Here is a 20,401-nt window from a genome sequence, read left to right as displayed (position 1 = left end):
TGTTATTTCCTCTGCTTGTCCTTAAGGCAGTAAAAATTAAGCCTACACTTTAAGGTCCAAATTAAATATCACCATCACAATAAAGAACTTTGACTTGGATGTGACATTGCTCTCATTTCAACATCCTTCCTTCTGCTGTCAATTTGTTTCTATTTCTGTACTGGTGCTTATCATATTCAATGTAATGTATGTGTACTTGTCTTATTCCGTCTCCTGGCCTACAAATGCTACTTGAGGGCAGAAACCTTATCCCTGTTCAAAAGTAGTATTATGGCTAGGTCGTTTTATGCTCTCGACATGGTAGTTATTCAGATACTTGCTGGGCTGAGCTGTGCTAAACACTGAATTAATTTCACAATTTTTATTAACATTTTAAAAATCATGTAGTATATGGCATTAGAATATTCATCCACACATTATAAATTAAACATGAGAATCTAGGCTACCTAGCTTTATTTTCAAAATGAGACAACTGAAATTATATCCTGCATTGAAACAAATAATATAAAATGTATTAATTTTTAAAAAGAAAAAAATAAGTTTAACATAAAAATGCCAAGTTCAGTTTTTAAGATGAAAAGGAAAACTATTTCACTTACAACTTTCCAAGCAAAAGTAAATGATCAAGTTATTAATAAACAAAGAGAGTTTTTGATACTGTTATGAAAAGCTATTAATTTAAGAACAACACTATTATTAAAAAAAGTTGACTGACTCTGGAAAAATTCTCAGTACTTCAAAATGACATTTCAATATGGTTTTCCTTTATTTTAATATTGCATATTACTCTGATGCATCATAAGCAATAATTTCTAGGTATTTTTCCCATGTAAAAACAATATAATATAAATATATAGGCAATATATATTATGTATGTGTGTATATATATATAATATATAAAACTGACAAAAACTGTAAGTTTTCATCAGAAAATATCAACATGCAACTCATTTGTTCATCTTGTTTTTTTTAATTTGGTAATGATAATTTGATTTGTTTCTATTCCAGGAATAGACTACTATTTTAAACACACTTATTTTCACCTAGACAGAAAATAAACTGGTAGAAACAGAAACGGCTTTAAAAGGGAAATGTTCATCAACATAAATCTATATTACAATATCATCTGGACTGTATATTTTAGCACATATTTTACATGATATTTTATAAAGACAGAATTGCCAAAAAAAAATTAAACAAATGTATATACTAACTTCAAACAAGAAAAGGGGGGAAATAGCGAAGACACATTTTGTTACATTCACTTGGCCCTCTGGGTTAAAAAGGAGAATGAAAAGACGACAACTATGAGAAATGAAGAATAAGGAAAGGTTCTCACATATCTCATTTTCTCCTCTCATTCATTTTTCTGTCATTTTCCTGTTAAATTTCCTCTTTTACATGGCAGGTCAAGTAAACTAAACTTAGCTTATATGAAACTTTTTATTCAACTTTTTATTCTATTTTTACATTGTAAAAATCAAATTTCAACCCACATTTGTAAAAATCAAATTAGTCCAGAAGGAAACTAACTGGAAATTAAAGCAGTAATGAATACTATTATACCTGAACTCAAGTTGAAAATTCCAAAAAATGAATCTAGTATTGGTTTTACTTACCTTAAAATGATAGCCTATAATTACTGATACTAATAAAGACAGCCATCCAGTTATGCTTACTTCCTAAATAATCTTTTTTATTTTCTAAAGTACTAAATATAGACAGATCTTAAGGTTCTATAAATGTTTTAGCAGTACTCAAAGATCAAAAAAATGCAGAAGCTTAAAGCTTATGAGAGGGACTTAAATAAACCTATTTCAAAGATCCTGTAAGTAGAATAGATCAGATTAGACAAGCTTATTGGAAGGTAACAACACAGCTCGTTTTATAAAGCAGTTCTGAGAAATCCAAAAATACCATTTCTCTTTAAAAAAAATCAAAGAAGCACTTGGACTAACAAGAAATAATGCTCGATTTGGCTTGATCAAATACTTCATTAATTTTTTTCTACCCCCTAAGGTATTGCCCTTTTAAAATCCTCTTCAAATAAAATATAACCCTAATTGCTTGCACATGGCTAGTTTGCAAAGGGATTTTTATTTCAACAGTGCCACCTAGTGGAGCAATTGATACTTTCAACTGGTCAGTTGGTCTCATTAGTCTCAAAGACTAGGAGTCCCCAAATAGTCTTATTTTCTGGTTCACAATAGTCCTAATAATATTAACATTCAAGAGGAAATTTTACAAAAGAATTATTTACAGAGTTTTGTCCTCTGATAGGCTATGTCTAATAAAAATTAGGTCATTTGCAAATATTATAATATTTTAAATAAAAGTACCTTAGTGATTTCTTCAGAAGCTCGTTTGAAGTCCTGAACGTTTCGACAGTAAAATCCTATCGTACAGCTAGGATCCATTTTTCGAAATGACATCTTTTTGGGAGAAGGGCAGTGGAATGTCTGCAATTTTAAAAGTTCTTTAGGATTAATTTAGTTTTGTTTGATGGACTTGAATATATACAAGATATTACTTAATTTAAAATTTGCCCTCTAGTTTTTCTCATAAATATGCTTTCATATTTCAAACAGTGTTTTAGTCTATCCTCTGCAAAAGGTCCTTTCCACTCTCCAAAGCTGTAAAACATGACAGCCACCATTATTTACATTCAAGTCAAACCTCCACCTTATGTGGCATTAGTGCCATTCTGTAAAAGAAAACAAGTGTGTCAAAGTGATATGCATTTTTAATACTTGCAGAAGGGAGGAAAAATGTGCCACTGGAAAAGACATACATAAGCTAGTACAAGGTTTAGAATCAAGTTAGTTGCTTCTATGATAGTTCAATTAAACCTGGGTTGGTTTTGTTGCTTTTTTTAAGATTTTATTTATTTATTTGAGAGAGAGAGAAGGAGCAGGATGGGGGTGGGGCAGAGGGAGAAGCAGACTCGCTGCTGAGCAGGGAGCCCCATACAGGGCTCAATCCCAGGACCCTGAGATCATGACCTGACCTGAAGGCAGACGTTTAACCAACTGAGCCGTCCAGGCATCCTGAATGCTCAGATATCTTGTCCTTAAAAATCACTGAGGCTACCAAAGTCTGTTTTTCTGTGTATAAAAAAATGCTTATATGTAAAAAAAGGAGGGCCTTAGAAATATATATATATATATATTCAAATTTGTTTATGTTTGTATAAGTGAACTGTAAGGATATACCAAAATTAACAAGTTTAGGGGAGAGAGAGAAAACTGGGTAAATGGTAGACAAGTATGAGAAATTCTTTATTGTATATTCTATTATTTTTTAATTGAAGAATAAGCTCAATTAAGACATGATCTTGGGGGGCACCTGGGTGATTCAGTCAGTTAAGTGACTGACTCTTGATTTCCACTCAGGTCATGATCCAGGGTTGTGAGATGGAGCCCCCATCTGACTCCACGCTGAGGATGGAGCCTGCTTAAGATTCTCCCTCCCTCTCCCTCTACCCCTTCCCCACTCGCTTGTGCACACATGTTCTTTCTCTCAAAAGAAATGATCTAGGCAGAATTTGAACTCATAAACTTAAATTTTCCCTACATTTAATATCTAAAACTAAGGGATTTTAACCTGAAATTATCAAAATACAGAAAAACATAGGCTTTCATATTTATGTTCATGGTAAATCAGTCAAAATCACTCTTTTCCCTCCCCCTATATCCATCCCAGTGATCCAATTAGTGTCCCATGTTATCACTAGAGAATATGCAAGAAAATTCAAGCTCCTTTTTCCCCTTGTAGATAGTTCAATCATATATTATATTCAAATCCTCTATCACTGCAGTAAATACAGGCCAAACAAATGTGTTTTCAAAACTATGACTTCTATAAAATGCTTAACTAGTACTTTATACAGTGAGATCCAACCTAACTAAACTGGAGTCTCCAAAGTACAAATCAACACAAGTATTGCCTTAGTTGGACTTTTTTCAACACTGTGTCACCTGCTTTATTTATCTGTTTTATTGAAAACAGATCTGAAAAGGCACAGAAACTACATAGACTTGTTAACAATACACAGGAATAGATTAGTGTACATGGCATAGACAGCTCTAGGTCATATTTACAAAAAGTTATTCCAGGAGTGCACCTGTGGCTCAGTCAGTTAAGCGTCTTCCTTTGGCTCAGGTCAGGATCCCAGGACCTGGAATGGAGCTCTGCATCTGGCTCAGCAGGGGGTCTGCTTCTCCCTCTCCATCTACCCCTCTTCCCCACTTACATTCTCTCTCTCTCTCAAATAAGTAAATAAAAAATAAATCTTTAAAAAAAGAAGTTATTCTGTATACATACAAGCTATCTAAAAACAGTCCAACTCCTTCCAAAGCCAATAATAAGGAATGTTTATTTAGTTTTTACTACTTAGGGATAAGAAAGGACCAAACGTTTATACAAGGTCCAACAAAATATTTTTTAAATTCATCTACGAGGATGTCCTATGTTTTGCTAAATTATTGTTTTCATGTAAGAACCAACAAGACTAAACCCAATAGTTTTAGTGTTGTTTCACTGTATTACCTCAATGATCATAGATAGTAATGACAAATACTACATTGTTATTCATAGTGTTTTGATATCTACAAAGAACTTTTTATATTATTTGCAAAAACACAGATATAAATTTCCGATGACTAAAAACTAAACTGCTATTGGGTGTTACTATAGAGTACTAGGATTCATATTACAAAGAGGCATTTTATACCATTAAAATTTAAAACTATTTTCTTTCGTTCACCCAAGAAGATTCTGAAGTCAAGCCAACATTAATTTATAATTCAGAATCATTTCTATTTATTGCAGAACAAGTTAGACTAAAATATTTTCCAAGGGATGTTACACAGCTATATTTACTTTGTGATAATTCTTTGAGCTATGTACTTATGATTTTTTTTTAATCTTTACAATTCTGAAGATTGGTAAGAGTAGCACCGCTACTTTACAAACACATTTTAGGGAGTATTTACTAGATACAGTTCTGTGACAATGAAATATGTTTCTGAAAAAAAAATATGACTGAAAAAAAGAGTCAATTCCCATTTATTTCATTTTTCAATACATTATTTATTCACTGCCTCAACAAATAGTTATTAGGCACCTACTAAATGCCAGGTACTACTCTAGGCTTATTTTCTGGAATAGTTGATCCTATTACCTAAACATACAAATAATACTGAAACAAATACTTTAAGGTGGAGCTTCCTAAGATAGTTAGAGAATATCCTTACTACAAAACATCCTACTAACTGCAGTCCACATGTGTAATTCATAATTGGTACATGTTTCACTGATGAATTCACTCATCCATCTATCTAATCAATCACATCATTCTTAAATCTTTAATGCCACTACTCTCTGATTTTACTAGGGTAGATTAAAATAATCACTGCATGGACATTCTAAAATCTGAAACTTGAAACTGGGGGCCTAGGAATCACAACAGACTAACATGTCTATTAATAAGGCTTTTCCTGCCTTACTAGTGGAATATTAGTATTTAGAAAATCAAATATTGCCTTAATAATAGAACTTGTTATATAAGAGTTATAATCTGTAATTCTGAAAGTATATCATAAATAACATGAAACAATAGTCTCTGGTTTGAGAAATCTTATTAAACACACACACACACACATACATATATGTATATACACTGAAGATACATTATCTTCTAGTCCTCTCATCCCAACAATTGATACTCTGCCTGAACCACTAATAGTGGGAACCCACAGTTCAACATACCCTCACTGCTAGAAGCCACTTGTGTTCTTCTCATTCCCTTTTAATTTCAAGCTGTTTTTCCACAACTTTTTTCCTTAAGGTGCTCATGCTATTTCTTTATACCCTATTCTCTATATGAAAGTTATAGACATATATGCATTCATGACTACTTACGTTCACTTCACAGTGTTAAAAACTCTGTGAAGATAGATAGAGGTGAAGGAAATTCTCTTCTACAAAGTTAACATAAAAATTCAATAGTATAAACTAATATATTTTATAAGAAAGTATCCCACAAGAATGGAAAATTAGTACAAATATATACATAAAGCACTTGGAACTATAGGGAAGAAAACAGTTCAACAAACAACTAACTAATGTGCTTAGGAGAGTGCCTTGCATATGGAAAGAGTTCAATAAATGGCAGTTTAAAAAAGAATACTTGGGGGGTACCTGGGTGGCTCAGTCAGTTAAGTGTTTTACTTTGGCTCAGGTCATGCATGATCTCAGAGTCCTGGGATCGGGCCCCATGTTGGGCTCCCTGCTCAGTGGGGAGTCTGTTTCTCCCTTGTCCTCTGCCCCTCCCCTACCCCCATAATAAATAATAAAATCTTTTTTAAAAATAAAAAAGAGGGGTGCCTGGGTGGCTCAGTCGGTTAAGCATCTGCCTTCGGCTTGGGTTGTGATCCCCGGGCTCCTGGGATCAAGTTCCGCATGGGCTCCCTGCTCATTGAAGAGTCTGCTTCTCCTTCTCCCAGCCCCCCGCCTTGTGTTCTCTCTCTCTCTTTCTCTCTTTCACTCTAGCTCAAATAAATAAAATTTTAAAAATTAAAATTAAAATAAAATAGAATACTCGGTCTGATTTGGTTTCAGTATTTTAAAAGTTCAACTCTAAATATGTAGGAATTCAATACTGTAAGAAAAACAAGGGGTGCCTGGGTGGCTCAGTGGGTTAAAGCCTCTGCCTTCGGCTCAGGTCGTGGTCCCAGGGTCCTGGGATCGAGCCCCGCATCAGGCTCTCTGCTCGGCAGGGAGTCTGCTTTCTCCTCCCTCTCTCTCTGCCTGCCTCTCTGCCTACTTGTGATCTCTATCTGTCAAATAAAATAAATAAAATCTTAAAAAAAAAAAGAAAAAAAAAAGAAAAAAGATGTAATTTGCTAAATTTCCTCTTCAATCTCAAATATTCAGATATCATACTACTTTCTTAAATTTTCATAATCCTATTGGATTCAAGGCATTCACTCAAAGTATCAGGACTACCAGTGATTACTACATGGAATTGAATAAAAGAGCTAAGATATTAATTTCCCTGTCTACTGACCAAAAACAAGTATTGATCAAAAAAGTTTCTTTCAAAAATAATTTTGGATGCCTAGGTGGTTCAGCTGGTTAAGCATCTGACTCTTGATTTTGGCTCAGGTCATGATCTCAGGGTTGTGAAAGTGAGCCCCATGTCAGGCTCCATGCTTAGTATGGAGTCTGCTTGGATTCTTTCTCTCCCCTCTGCCTCCCTCCCTCAAATAATAAATGGAATCTTTAAAAAAATAATTTTGATCATTGAGGTATAAATGTGGTTTTAGAATGCTCGTATAATTATGTCAATCAACTGCAAAATTTCAGTAGCATAAATACACACAACCTACATAAGCCAAGGATGTCTAATATAGGGTGGTTAAAATACATTCACCTGGAGCATTTTAAGCTTAAAATATGTTAAAAATCAAAAAGTGAGATTTCATTTCTGTACAAAAGCAATTTTCTATAGTTTTTATGTTATACTCTCATAGAAAAATAAATGATACTATTCACTAAATAGCCTAAGATACATCCCTAAGCTGAGAAAAATGAAAAACTGTCCAGAGGAATTACCCAGATAGGTGGAGATACTCTACCAGCATCTCAAAAATATAAATCTAAACCCAATTTCTCAGTGTCCTACTGTATAAGAAATAAATGCTTCTGTGCATTTCAGAAATTACATAACTTCACCAGACTTTACAAAGTCTTTTAAGATCATTTCCTCTTTTCCATTCTCACCACCAACACCCTACGTCAAGCTTATACTGATGCACCTGCGAAGTGTTGCACTTGCCTCCCAACACAGTGAGCTGCAGCCTTCCTAACATTGCTAAAGTGCAAACACAACCAGGATAGTCACTCACCTGGTTTCTTTGTAGAATCTGTCAAAATATCAGATGAACAGTCTCTCTCTACTGGTTGGAACAATCAACACTTATAATCTTTTAATTTGCCTATTTTAGATAATACTAGAATGCTATGAATAATTTTCCATCTGAGTTTCAAATATCTACTTTTTTAAGGAGTTAGTGTGGCACAGATACAGTGGAAATGTAACTTAGACATAGGAATCAGTGCCACAGGACCACCACCACACAGCTGAAAGAGAATTACAACATGGTTCGCACAGCACAATTCTGTCGTGCCTCCCACAGTATCAGTCAACTAGAAATATTAATTAAGGTTTACATGCAAGATACTATGAAGAAAGAAAACAGAAAGCAAACCTTATCTCTGGCCTCAAGATACTTGTACTTTTAGTTCAGGTAATAGTTAACAAAGAACACTAGGATGTTTTATAATGTATCTTTCAGAACCAGATTTTTTTTTAAGATTTTATTTATTTATTTGACAGAGACAGAGTGCGCATGAACACATGAGCACAAGCAGGTGGAGCAGCAGGTGGAGGGAGAGGGAGAAGCAGACTCCCTGATGAGCAGGGAGCCCAACACAGGGCTGGATCCCAGGACCCTAGGACCATGACCTGAGCAGAAGGCAGATGCTTAACCGACTGAGACAGGCGCCCTTCAAAACCAGATTTTATTTTATTTTATTTTATTATTTTTTTAAAGATTTTATTTATTTATTTGACAGAGAGAGAGATCACAATTAGGCAGAGAGGCAGGCAGAGAGAGAGAGGAGGAAGCAGGCTCCCTGCTAAGCAGAGAGCCCTATGAGGGGCTCGATCCCAGAACCCTGGGATCATGACCTGAGCTGAAGGCAAAGGCTTAACCCACTGAACCACCCAGGTGCCCCTCAAAACCAGATTTTAATCTTACAGTTTATTTTCATAACCTATCATGTACATACCACTAGATATTAATATTAGCTAGGGTGCTATTACTAAAACAAGTATTAAACCATACTTCCGATTTGTCAAGCCTTTGAGAAATAGTGATCCATGCCCTTCAATTGATTACAGTTATATTAAAAGTCTGTAAAAGGGGCGTCTGCTCAGCAGGGAGCCTGCTTCCTCTTCTCTCTCTGCCTGTCTCTCTGCCTATTTGTGATCTCTGTCAAAAAAATAAATAAAATCTTTTTAAAAAAAAGTCTGTAAAAGCAACAACTGAGAAAACAAGAACCAAAACCATATAATAATTACATGCCTCACTTATGCACTCTCAAAATTTTCTGAATGAAAATACGGAGTCACAGGGGTGCCTGGCCGGCTCAGTTGGTAGAGCATGCAACTCTGGATCTCAGGGTTGTGAGTTTGAACCCCACAGTAGGCAAAGAGATTGCTAAATAAGTATTTTTTTAAATAATAATAAAACTTAAAAATAAAATAAAATACTGGATCACAAATGACCCAACATAAAGGAAAAGAATATGTTAAGAAATCAGACCTAAAACAGGGGCACCTGGGTGGCCCAGTCAGTTAAAGGTCTGCCTTCGGCTTGGTCAAGCCCCAATTCCAGCTCCCTTCCCAGCAGGGAGTCTGATTCTCCCTCGCCCTCTACCCCCCGACTGATGCTGTCCTTCTCTCAAATAAATAAATAAAATCTTAAAAAAAAAAAATTCAGAGCTAAAACAAATATTAGAAACACAACTTAGCTCTTGAAAAACTTAGCTAGGGGCCAAGCCTCAACCACTATACTTAAAATAATTCAGCAGAGAGTCTCAAGACACTTTGTCATTTTAACCCATCTCCATCATCTTTTTCTTCCCCCTTTTTCTTTTTATTAAACATACCTAATATTTTAAATTTTTCAGTAATATTCAGCTACTTATCTACAAAATAACTTAGAGGCTTGATCATTAATTTTGGTAGGGCTAGGATATCTAACAAGTTAGAGACAAAGATAAATGAAGAAGAAAGTGTGTCATAAATTAAATTTCAGCAACAAATTATTTAACCTTTGACTACTGTGTGGAGTGTGGTTTTATAAATCAGTAAAATATTATTAACTTGTAATACCATAAAAGCATAGCTGTCTAGCACATCTCTACATACTTGAGTTTGCTTCATATTGTAAGAAAACAGTACCAGCTCTTTATCCATAGTACCTCAAGAGGGAAATCCTTTATGCTGACATCTACAAAAGATTGGCAGTAATGAGGATCCATGTAAATCAAACTGTCATCTACAAGGACAAAATAGAAGATAAGTAATTCAAAAAACACCTTATTATTACACGGCTTACAATCCAATTTCTATGTAGAATAGCTGAAAAAAACCTGGGAATAACAGCTTGCCAGACTGATATTCATTGACTGAAACATAGGTTTGCACAGGACAGATTAACTTTTGCATAATCAAATATGCTTGTATAAGCAGAATTTTTATAAAGTGATGAGACTGTCATTTAATTTTTGGTCATAAAATTACTTTCACAAACACACAATTATATTCTACAGTTTGCATATGAAAAATGTATTGCACTACTTTATCCTGACAGGAAGAACATATTGCTTGTCATTTTATCATCAACTAGCACCACTAAAACTGGTAAAAAGTAAATATGTAAATAGTAACTGCCAGAATGTGGCAGCAATGTCTTCTGAAGTTTAGTGAAACCAATAAATTATGCCTGTTTATGCAATAACAGAAATTAAACATACATTTTACAGAATCCAATTATGTTGTGGACCAAATGACAAATGAGTGGCTGTGGTAGGACTGATGAATTTATAAGGTACTCATTTTGCTCTGTTAATCATCCTGTTTCCAAATGATCCCAAATTAACTTTCCGACTTTTAAAAGAAAAAATAAAGAAATATGTTTTATTAAATCGCTGACCTTGAAATCCAGCAAAGTAGTATGACTGTTTAGGTTTGCCACCAATAATACCCACACAATATTCAAGGCTTAAAATACCCTGCCAAAAAAAATTAATTCAGATTTAGAGTCAAGAGGAAAATAGTAATTATTCAAAACAACCAAACTTATGAATATTAGCAGTATTAATATGTATAGCAGTTCCCAAATTTTTCCACCACCAGCAGTTTCCAAATTTCACCACCAGTTTTATGGTTATTACATATGCTCCATATTTTAAAATCCTTTCATCTACCACACTATTTTCTATTTTCTTTAAATCACTCAACATTAACATGACTAAATCAACTATTCTGATCAACATGTCATTCAACAACATTAACAACTACTGTGTGCCAGATACAGAAATAAATAAGGTCGGTATTTAAAGGCAATAAAACTCCTGCCAGAGCCCAAGCACTTGGCCTTTCGGTTAGCTGATGCAGCCTTATCATGATCAACACAGTATTTTCATCACACTTTTTGAAATACTAGAAATAGTCCTTAGACCTTACTACTGTTTTCAGTGAACCTCGAGTCTTAGACTACAAACAATTTTCTAATCAACATTCACATGACACATTTTTTTTATGTTATGTTAGTCATCATACAGTACATCATTATCACTTAACACATTTTTATGCTATTTCATAAATTTATTGGAATAAACAAAGATGAAAATAATTTAATCCAAGGCAAATAATAATTGTTACTATATTTAATGTCAATTCACTCATCATAAAATATCAAGGATACTTCAGTAAATTATTTAGTGTGTCCCTCAGCATCCACTTCTAAGTAGAATTCTATTTAAGTGGGCCAAATAATTCTAAATCTTTTTTTAAAGATTATTTTTGTGTTTTATTATTTATTTATTTATTTGGGGGGGAAGGAGGGGGCTGAGAGGGAGAGAGAGAATCTGGAACATACTCTAAGCTGCGCACAAAGCCAGATATAGGGTTTGATCTCACAACCCTGAGATCATGACCTGGGCTAAAACTGAGAGCCCTACACTCAACTGAGCCACCCTGGTGCCCCAATAATTCTGAACCTTTTAAAACACATGTCCAGTGGAATCATGTAAAGTCTTGTAAATAGTTTAGCTTATATTTTGCATATATATATATATATATAGTTTATATATATAAACTTTATATTTTATATATATTTTTATATATTATTTTATATTTTATTTTTTATATTTTTATATTTTATAATATATATTATATATATTTTTTATATTATTTATATATATGTAAAGTTAGAAAACACTAATAATGATAAAATGCACATTATAAAACCACGAAGTATTAAATAATAAACTTTCTTTCTCTTAAACGACAGGATGTTTTGAAATCTAGAAGATATAAAAATAACAAGTACATGGGGCACCTGGGTGGCTCAGTCGTTTAAGCATCCAACTCTTGGTTTCAGCTCTTGTCATGATCTAAGGGTTGTGAGATGGAGTCCCACATTGGGGTCCACACTCAGCAGTGAGCCTGCTCCAGATTCTCTCTTTTCCTCTCCCTCTACCCCTCCCATGGCTTTCTCTCTCTCTCAAAATAAATGAATCTTTAAAGTTAAGTAATTAATAAAAATACAAAGTATATGAACTAATGCTTTTTTCCCTTTAACAAGTAATCAAACCATAGAGTATTTTTAAAATTATTTTCTTAAAAATAATATGTGGTTGGGTGCAGTCAGTTGAATGCCTGACTCTTGGTTTCCACTCAGGTTGTGATCTCAGTGTTGTGAAATGGAGCCCCACATTGAGCTTCATGCTCAGCACAGAGTCTGCTTGAGATTCTCTCTCTCTCTCCCTCTGCCCCTCCCCACACATGCACTCTCTAAAATAAATAAATAAAATAAATCTTTAAAAAATAATAATATGTAGTTGTTATTTTTAAAACATAGATGTATTTTAAAAAGTAAAAATTGGGGGGCGCCTGGGTGGCTCAGTGGTTAAAGCCTCTGCCTTCGGCTCGGGTCGTGATCCCGGGGTCCTGGGATCGAGTCCCGCGTCGGGCTCTCTGCTCAGCAGGGAGCCTGCCTCCTCCTCCTCTCTCTCTCTCTGCCTGCCTCTCTGCCTACTTGTGATCTGTCTGTCAAATTAAATAAATAAATAAATAAATAAATAAATAAATAAATAAAAAAGTAAAAATTGGGAGGGCCTGGATGGCTCAGTGGGTTAAGCATCCAACTCTTGACTTCAGCTCAGGTTTTGATCGCAGGGTCCTGAGTTCAAGCTCCACTTTGGGCTTCACACTCGGCATGGAGCCTACTTTAAAAAAGAAGTAAAAGTTGAGATGCCTGGGTGGCTCAGTTGGTTGGACGACTGCCTTCAGCTCAGGTCATGATCCTGGACTCCTGGAATCAAGTCCCGCATCAGGCTCCCAGCTCCACAGGGAGTCTGCTTCTCCCTCTGACCTTCTCCTCGCTCATGCTCTCTCTCACTGTCTCTCTCTCAAATAAATAAATAAAATCTTTAAAAAAAATTTAAAAAAAATAAAAACTAAAAAAAAGAAGTAAAAGTTTCCTGGGTGCCTGGCTGGCTTAGTCCAAAGAGCATGTGACTCTTGTTCTCAGGATCATGAATTCAAGTCCCATATTGGGTGTTGAGATTACTTAAATAAACTAGCTTTAAAAAAAAAAAACTAACAATTTCCCAAAACCCTAACACTAAGAGCTCATCATTATTAATATTTGGGAAACACCTTCTTGAACTCAATCTATGTTACATATATTCACATAAAGATTTATTGAATACAGGCCTATGTATGTGGCATCACACTACATATGCTGTTTTAACTTTAGTCACTCATTATATTATAAACATCTTTTTCTACCAATAAATACAGATCACTAGTACAATATCTAATGGCTGTAAACTAATTTTATGAAAATAGCACAACATGCTTTAAAATCTCCATTATGAATATTTGTTTCCAGGTCCTCACTGTTATAAATAAACCTTTAGAGAAAACAACAACTTTGTATATTTTCAGTCATGTGAAAATATAGAGGTTTTTCTGGAAAGGATAACTGCAACTAAAAAAGTTAAATATAATAAAGAACACATAGGTTAAAACTTTAGAGCTAACAAATTAAGATGAAATTATACAGAAAATGAACAATAAAATATTATTATTCTATTTTTATTATTCCATTAATAGTCTATTATTCTGTCCCTTTCCCCTAAAATAAAAATCCTTAATTAGAGAGTGCCTTACTTCAAGTTGAAGCAGTCTGATCAGCTGACACACAATGTTTCTGACAAAGACAGCCACCAGGAAGTGAAAGTTCTAAGTCCCTCATAGCCAAGAGAAGAAAAAAAAATATATAGCAAGAATCATCAGTGGCTCTCCTCAGCAAAAAAAGAATGACTCCAAGTAATGGAATAAAGACTTTGGTTCCTGACATCTATATTTCCTTTACAACAGACTAGAGCACATTTAGCAATAAACACTTAGAAGCAGAATAGGAACTAGAATGCCATTACATATAAAAGACTGTACCTTTGGAAACCTGAAACACTTTTCAGCTCCTAAAAAAGCTTCTTCACAGTTATCTAGTGGTGAGAATTTATTGAGCTGTACTCATGAAGGAATAAATAAGACTGAAGTAATCAGTCAAAAAGAAAAGTCCTAATTTGTCTTGCTGGAGAAGAACATATTAGATTTTCCCCATCCCAGGTCCTTTAAAATATAGATAGATAGATAGATAGATAGATAGATAGATAGATAGATAAACTTCCTGAGCTAAGAGCTGACAAAGCACCACACCAAACTTCTTTCTACTCAGAGAATGTAGCAGGGGATGGTACCATCTCTGAAAGATTGGAATTACCTTGATTAATAAATTTGAAAAATAGAACTGAGTGGTGAATTGTAGAGAGTACAATGCACAATGGTTTGGCAGGAAAAAAGACAACTGCTGACAAAGAAGGAGGAGGAAGTGCAAGGAGAGAGGGAGATGGAGTAGGAAGCATGGAATGGTGGTGGAGGAGGAGGTGAAGAAAGAGAAAGGGGAGCAGAGGAGGAAGAAGAAATGGAAGAGGAAGATTATTCTTTTTTCAGGACTATCACTCTATTTTTTCACTTCCAAGTGAATGCCTCTATATAAGTTATCATTTTGGCTTTTGACCCAACCAAACCCAAGCAAACATAACACATAGCATATAACCTACTCTACTTAGCTATTTCAGCCATTTTTTGCTGATAACTGAAAAGTTAAAATGTATAAAATATAAAAATTAAACAAAAGTTACATTTTTAGAAGTCCATATTTTAGGAGCACCTGAATGGCTCAGTTGGTTGAGCACCCGACTCTTGGTTTTGGCTTAGGTTGTGATCTCAGGGTCGTGAGCCCACATTGGGTTCTGCACTTAGTAGGGAGTCTGCTTGAGATTCTCTATCTCCCTCTACCCCTACCCCCATTCATGCTAAATAAATAAATAAAATATATTTTTTAAAGTCCATATTTTAGGGAAAAATATGAAAATAACAAAAATTCTGGTCATTACCAGTTTGTTATCTGAACTTAAACTTATGACTTGACATCTCTCTTTTCTGTTTTATGAAGATAAGATAGTTCCCAGCTGTTGCGAAGGCAAAATGAGATATATCTGTATTAAAAGTGTTACACAAATATGAGAACTAACAAGTATTTGTTGAGCAACTCCTATATGCTAGGTACTGAGGATCACTCTTAACAGCTAACCATGGTTTGTTTCACTATACTTCAGGCTCCAGTGAATCATTCAATAGCATGAGACAATCCTGCCACCTGATAAGAAATAATACCACAAAGTAGCAAAGCCCTCAGCTATATGAAACATGCCTTGAAGCCATCTGCAGCCCATTCTACCAGAAATGGGGGTTTGGCTAAAGGAGTCAATTTCAAGATTGTCTCAGTTTCTAATCTTTTCATGGTTCTAGAAAAGACATAGAGAATCCAGTTCAAACGTGATTACAACCTATTGAGACATGGCAACATGCCAGAAGTCCCAAAACCTTCAATGGATTTGCTAGATGAAATGGCTCATAACTTCCCACATTCTACCATTAGCTTTATTAAAGAGCCCACATGTTAGAAAGCAAACCCCACTTCTACCTAGGGAATTCATATGTAATCAATATAGTACAGTATTGGTATTATTAATAACAGGTATGCCTGCAGAATTTTAGTAACTATACCAATATAGAAAAGCCAATATACCAGCTAGAAAACTTCCATATCCCATGTATTGAAAACAACTGCTCTAGATTTTTAGAAACAGCACAATCTACAGTGAGGATATATGTTTCACTCATATACACATGGACCACGATGCTTCATGTGGGGAACAAACTGTTACTGAAACACAAGAGACAAATTTCAAGATTACTATATGCCATAACACTCCATTCAAAGAGGAATTCCATCTCTGGCCTTGAAAAGATGAGAACTTTATTAAAACTATGAAAATAATATAAATACTATAATCTTAACCAAAATTAAGTATTTCAAAAGTTAAAGTTTTGTGCAAAAAGCAGAATCAGACCTATAAACAGAGAGAAGGAATGTGGGGGAGATGGGCAAAATGAGTAAGAGGAATGGGAGATACAGGCTTCCAGTTGTGGAACGAATAAGTCACAGTCACAATAACAGACACAGCATTGAGCACCTGGGGGGCCCTGTTGGTTAAGCAACTGCCTTCAGCTCAGGTCATGATCTCAGGGCCCTGGGATCAAGCCCCGCATCAGGCTCCCTGCTCAGTGGGGAGCCTGCAGCAAGGAACCTGCTTCTCCCTCTCCCTAAGCCCTCCTCCCTGCTTGTGCTCTCTCTCTCTCAAATGAATAAATAAAATCTTAAAAAAAGAAAAAACTAAAAGAAAAAAGAAGACACAGCATAGGGAATATAGTCAATGATATGGTAAAAGCGTTAGCGTTTTACGATGACAGTTGGTAGCTACCGGTGTGGTGAGTACAAGAATAACACAGAGAAGCTGAATCACTATGCTGTGCATCTGAAACTAATGTAACATTGTGTGTCAACTATACTCAAATTAAAAAAAAAAAATTCTTTTAAGTTAAAGTTTTGTGACAAGTGAATGTCTTGTTGCCCAAAACAAGATAACATAATTAGACAGGTTCATCTGGAAAAAAGAATTATGTGTTCTCAAACAGAACAGATTTTTAACTGGCTAATATTAAAAAAACCAAGGTGGAACCTTCCCCCATACTATCTTCATCATTTCTATCTATCTAAAACAGTCATTCTACTTACTGACCTTTGGTGGCACAGGAAACAAGTTAAGAGATAATATAGCAATAATAGAAAACTCAGTTTGTTTCAATCATTATCTTAAAATAATTTAATGTGGGCTTTATAAATAAAGGTACATACTTTACTAAACAATCACAAATAGGGGTAATGGGAACTGTAGACATATTACATATTATGACTATTGCTGCTTTTTACTTGGTCATAGAACACCATACCCTTTAAATCATATTTGATCTTACAGTACTGAAATTTAAAGCTTTACATGACTATCCATTTCATAGAAAAAAGACTGCAAATCTTCTGTATTTTTCATATTAGCCATCATTGTGTTAAAAAAAATTAGTTATTTCATACCTTTACAAAATCTAAGTAGTCGGTGTTGGTCCTTTCCCCACCAAGTCTAACGGGGATTAGAATAATAACGGCTTTGTCATCTGTATTATCAGAGGTCATGGAAGTGCACTGTTTATCAATTACATCAGAACTGTAAACTGAGAAAAATGTAATAAATATGTTTTAAATTTTATAAAAATGATTTTCAGAAATATTTTTACTCTCATCCCTCCTCCCCATTGTCCAGTCATCTGATCTCTGATATCACTATCAAGGTCTCAATGAGTTAAAAAATGTCTACCTCATTTATACATTCAACAAATACTTATTGAGTAGCTACTATATGGTACCAAGGACTTCACCAGTGAGCAATATAGAGGAAAAACCCTGTCCGCATAGATCATATACTCTAATATAAAGAAACAGACAGTAAATTAGTAAAATATAAGGTATGTCAGATGGTTTGGGGCCCCTGGGTGGCTCAGCTGGTTAAGCATCTGCCTTCAGCTCAGGTCATGATCCCATCAGGCCCCATCAGGCTCCCTGCTCACTCGGCAGTCTGCTTCTCCCTCTCCCTCAGCGGCCCCCTCCCACTTATGCACACTCTCTCTATCTCAAATAAATAAACAAAATCTTTTTTTTTTTAAGACTTTTTTTTTTTATTAGACAGATCACAAGTAGGCAGAGAGGCAGGCAGAGAGAGAGAGAGGAGGAGGAGGCAGGCTCCCTGCTGAGCAGAGAGCCCGATGCGGGACTCGATCCCAGGACCCTGAGATCATGACCTGAGCCAAAGGCAGAGGCTTTAACCACTGAGCCACCCAGGCGCCCCAATAAACAAAATCTTAAAAAAAAAAAAAAAAAAAAGATACGTCAGATGGTGATGAATGCTTTGAAGAAAAACACAGGGAAAAAGATGGATAGGAAATGCAGGCGTGGGGGGTGGGAGTTAAAATAAGGTGGGGAGGAGGGCCTTATGAGAAACCTAACGGTTAAGTCAAGACAAAGTAAGAAATCAAGAATGCCAGAACTTGGGGGAAGAGCATTCCAGGTATAAAGATCAATCAATGCAAATGTCTTAAGGCAGAAGCATAACCAGCACATTCCAAGTACAAGAGGGCTGTGTCTCTGGAGGGAAGTTAGCAAGGGGTAAAATTATAGGAAATAGGTTAGGAGATAAAGTAAAACACTGGGGGAGAATGAAGACAGATTGTGTGAACTCTTTTTCTTTTCTTTTCTTTTAAGATTTTATTTATTTATTTCACAGAGGGCAGAGCAAGAGCGAGAGAGCACGAGTGAGGTTGAGTGGCAGAGGGAGAGAGGCAAGCAGATTTACCACTGAGCGGGGAGCCCAACGTGAGGCTCAATCCCAGGACTCTGGGATCACAACCTGAGCCAAAGGCAGACGTTTAACCGACTGAGCACCTAGGTGCCCCAGAATGGGTGAACTCTTTCCAATTTTAGTGTATGTGCTGCCAAAGCACGCACAAGACTGGGTGAACTCTTAAAGGCCATTGTAAAGACTGCAGTTTCTAGTTTGAGTGACATAGAGTGCCACTGAAGAGTTTAGAAAAGGAATGTCCTAATGTGACTTACACTTTACTTGTGTTTCCTGTGTTGATAATAGACTGTAGGGACAAGGGCTGAAGCATATAGAACAGTTAGAAAATAGGGTACCTGGGTGGCTCAGTAAGTTAAAGCATTCAACTCTTGATTTTAGCTCAGGTCATGCTCTCAGGGTCCTGAGATCAGGCCCTGTGTTACGTTCCACAGACAGTGGGAAGTCTGCTTGAGATTCTCTCCCTGCCTCTCCCTTTGCCCCTCCCCCATCATGCTCACATGCTTTCTCTCAAATAAATGAATTTAGAAAGGAAGGAAGGAAAGAGAAGGGAAGGAGGGAGGAAGGAAGGGAGGGATGAAGGGAGGGAGGGAGGGAGGAAAAGAAAAGGAAGAAGGAGGGAGGAAGAGAAAGGAAGAAAGAACAAAAGAAAGAGATGAAGGAAGGGAGGGAGAGAGGGAGGGAGAGAGAAGGGAAGGAAGGAAGGAAGGAATTGCAGTAATCTAACATGAGATGATAGTGGCTCAAACAAGGGCAGTAATCGTGAAGGTAGGGAATAGTCACGGGCTGGCCATTTGGAGCTGGTTAAAAGTGATCAGTAAATTAAAGAACTCCTTAATATGTTAAAGGCAAGATGGGAGAAGGGAAAAAAGGGAGTCAGAGATGATTTGAATGGTTTTGGTATAAGTAAACAGAGTAAGAGACATACCATTTACAAAGACATACTATAGACAACCATAGGAGGGGAAAGAAGAGGAGAATCAGGAATTCAGTTTTAGACATGCTAAGTCTCAGATATCTATTAAACATGCAAGCAGAGAGGATGAGTAGGCAGTAATGGATATAAACCCCTGGATTTGGTGAGAGGTCCTATAAATGTGGGAGTTGATAGCACACAGATGGTTCTGCAAAGCCATGAGACCAGGTGAATTCAAATCTCACTTTAATCAAATGAGCTTCACCTGCAGAGAACAGATTGCTGGTTTCCAGAGGCAGCGGGTGGAGAAGAAGGTGAAGCAGGTAAAGGGAGTCAAAAGGTACAAACTTCCAGCTACAAAATAAATAAGTCAGGAGAATGTAATGTAGAGCATGGGGACTATAGTTCATAATACCTTGTTGTTATATTTGAAAGTTGCTAAGAGGGGCACATGGGTGGCTTAGTTGGTTGGGCATCTGCCTTCGGCTCAGGTCTCAGGTGGTGATCCCGGGGTCCTGGGATCAAGCCCTATATCCAGCTCCCTGCTTAGTGTGGAGTCTGCTTGTCCTTGTCCCACTCCTTCTCTCACTGCCCTTCCCTCTGTTTGTGTGCTCCCTCTCTCTCTCAAATAAATAAAATAATTTTTTTTAAGTTGCTAAGAGAATAGATCTTAAAAGTCTTTATCACGAAAAAAGATTTTTGCGACTACATATGGTGACAGATGTTAATCAGACTTACTGTGTG

At 35.9% G+C, this 20,401-nt stretch overlaps 1 protein-coding gene across 2 annotated transcripts in view; it reads right to left on the bottom strand.

Moving 5' to 3' along the window:
* The window catches only part of ATG4C (autophagy related 4C cysteine peptidase), a 79,301-nt gene that overhangs the window by 13,335 nt on the left and 45,565 nt on the right, over positions 1-20,401 (bottom strand). For both annotated transcript variants that reach the window (XM_032844847.1, XM_032844848.1), the window contains 4 exons: positions 17,427-17,563; positions 10,788-10,866; positions 10,054-10,130; positions 2,340-2,459 (listed from right to left, as the gene is read on the bottom strand). In XM_032844847.1, coding sequence (XP_032700738.1) covers positions 2,340-2,459; positions 10,054-10,130; positions 10,788-10,866; positions 17,427-17,563 — 413 coding nt within the window. The remainder of the gene's footprint in view (positions 1-2,339; positions 2,460-10,053; positions 10,131-10,787; positions 10,867-17,426; positions 17,564-20,401) is intronic.

The sequence above is a fragment of the Lontra canadensis genome, unplaced genomic scaffold (genome assembly GCF_010015895.1).
Source record: "Lontra canadensis isolate GAN:19392208 unplaced genomic scaffold, GSC_riverotter_1.0 scaffold158, whole genome shotgun sequence".
NCBI lineage: Eukaryota > Metazoa > Chordata > Mammalia > Carnivora > Mustelidae > Lontra > Lontra canadensis.
The sequence above is the reverse complement of the archived record's forward strand: the minus strand, read 5'-3'. Positions and strand labels throughout refer to the sequence as shown.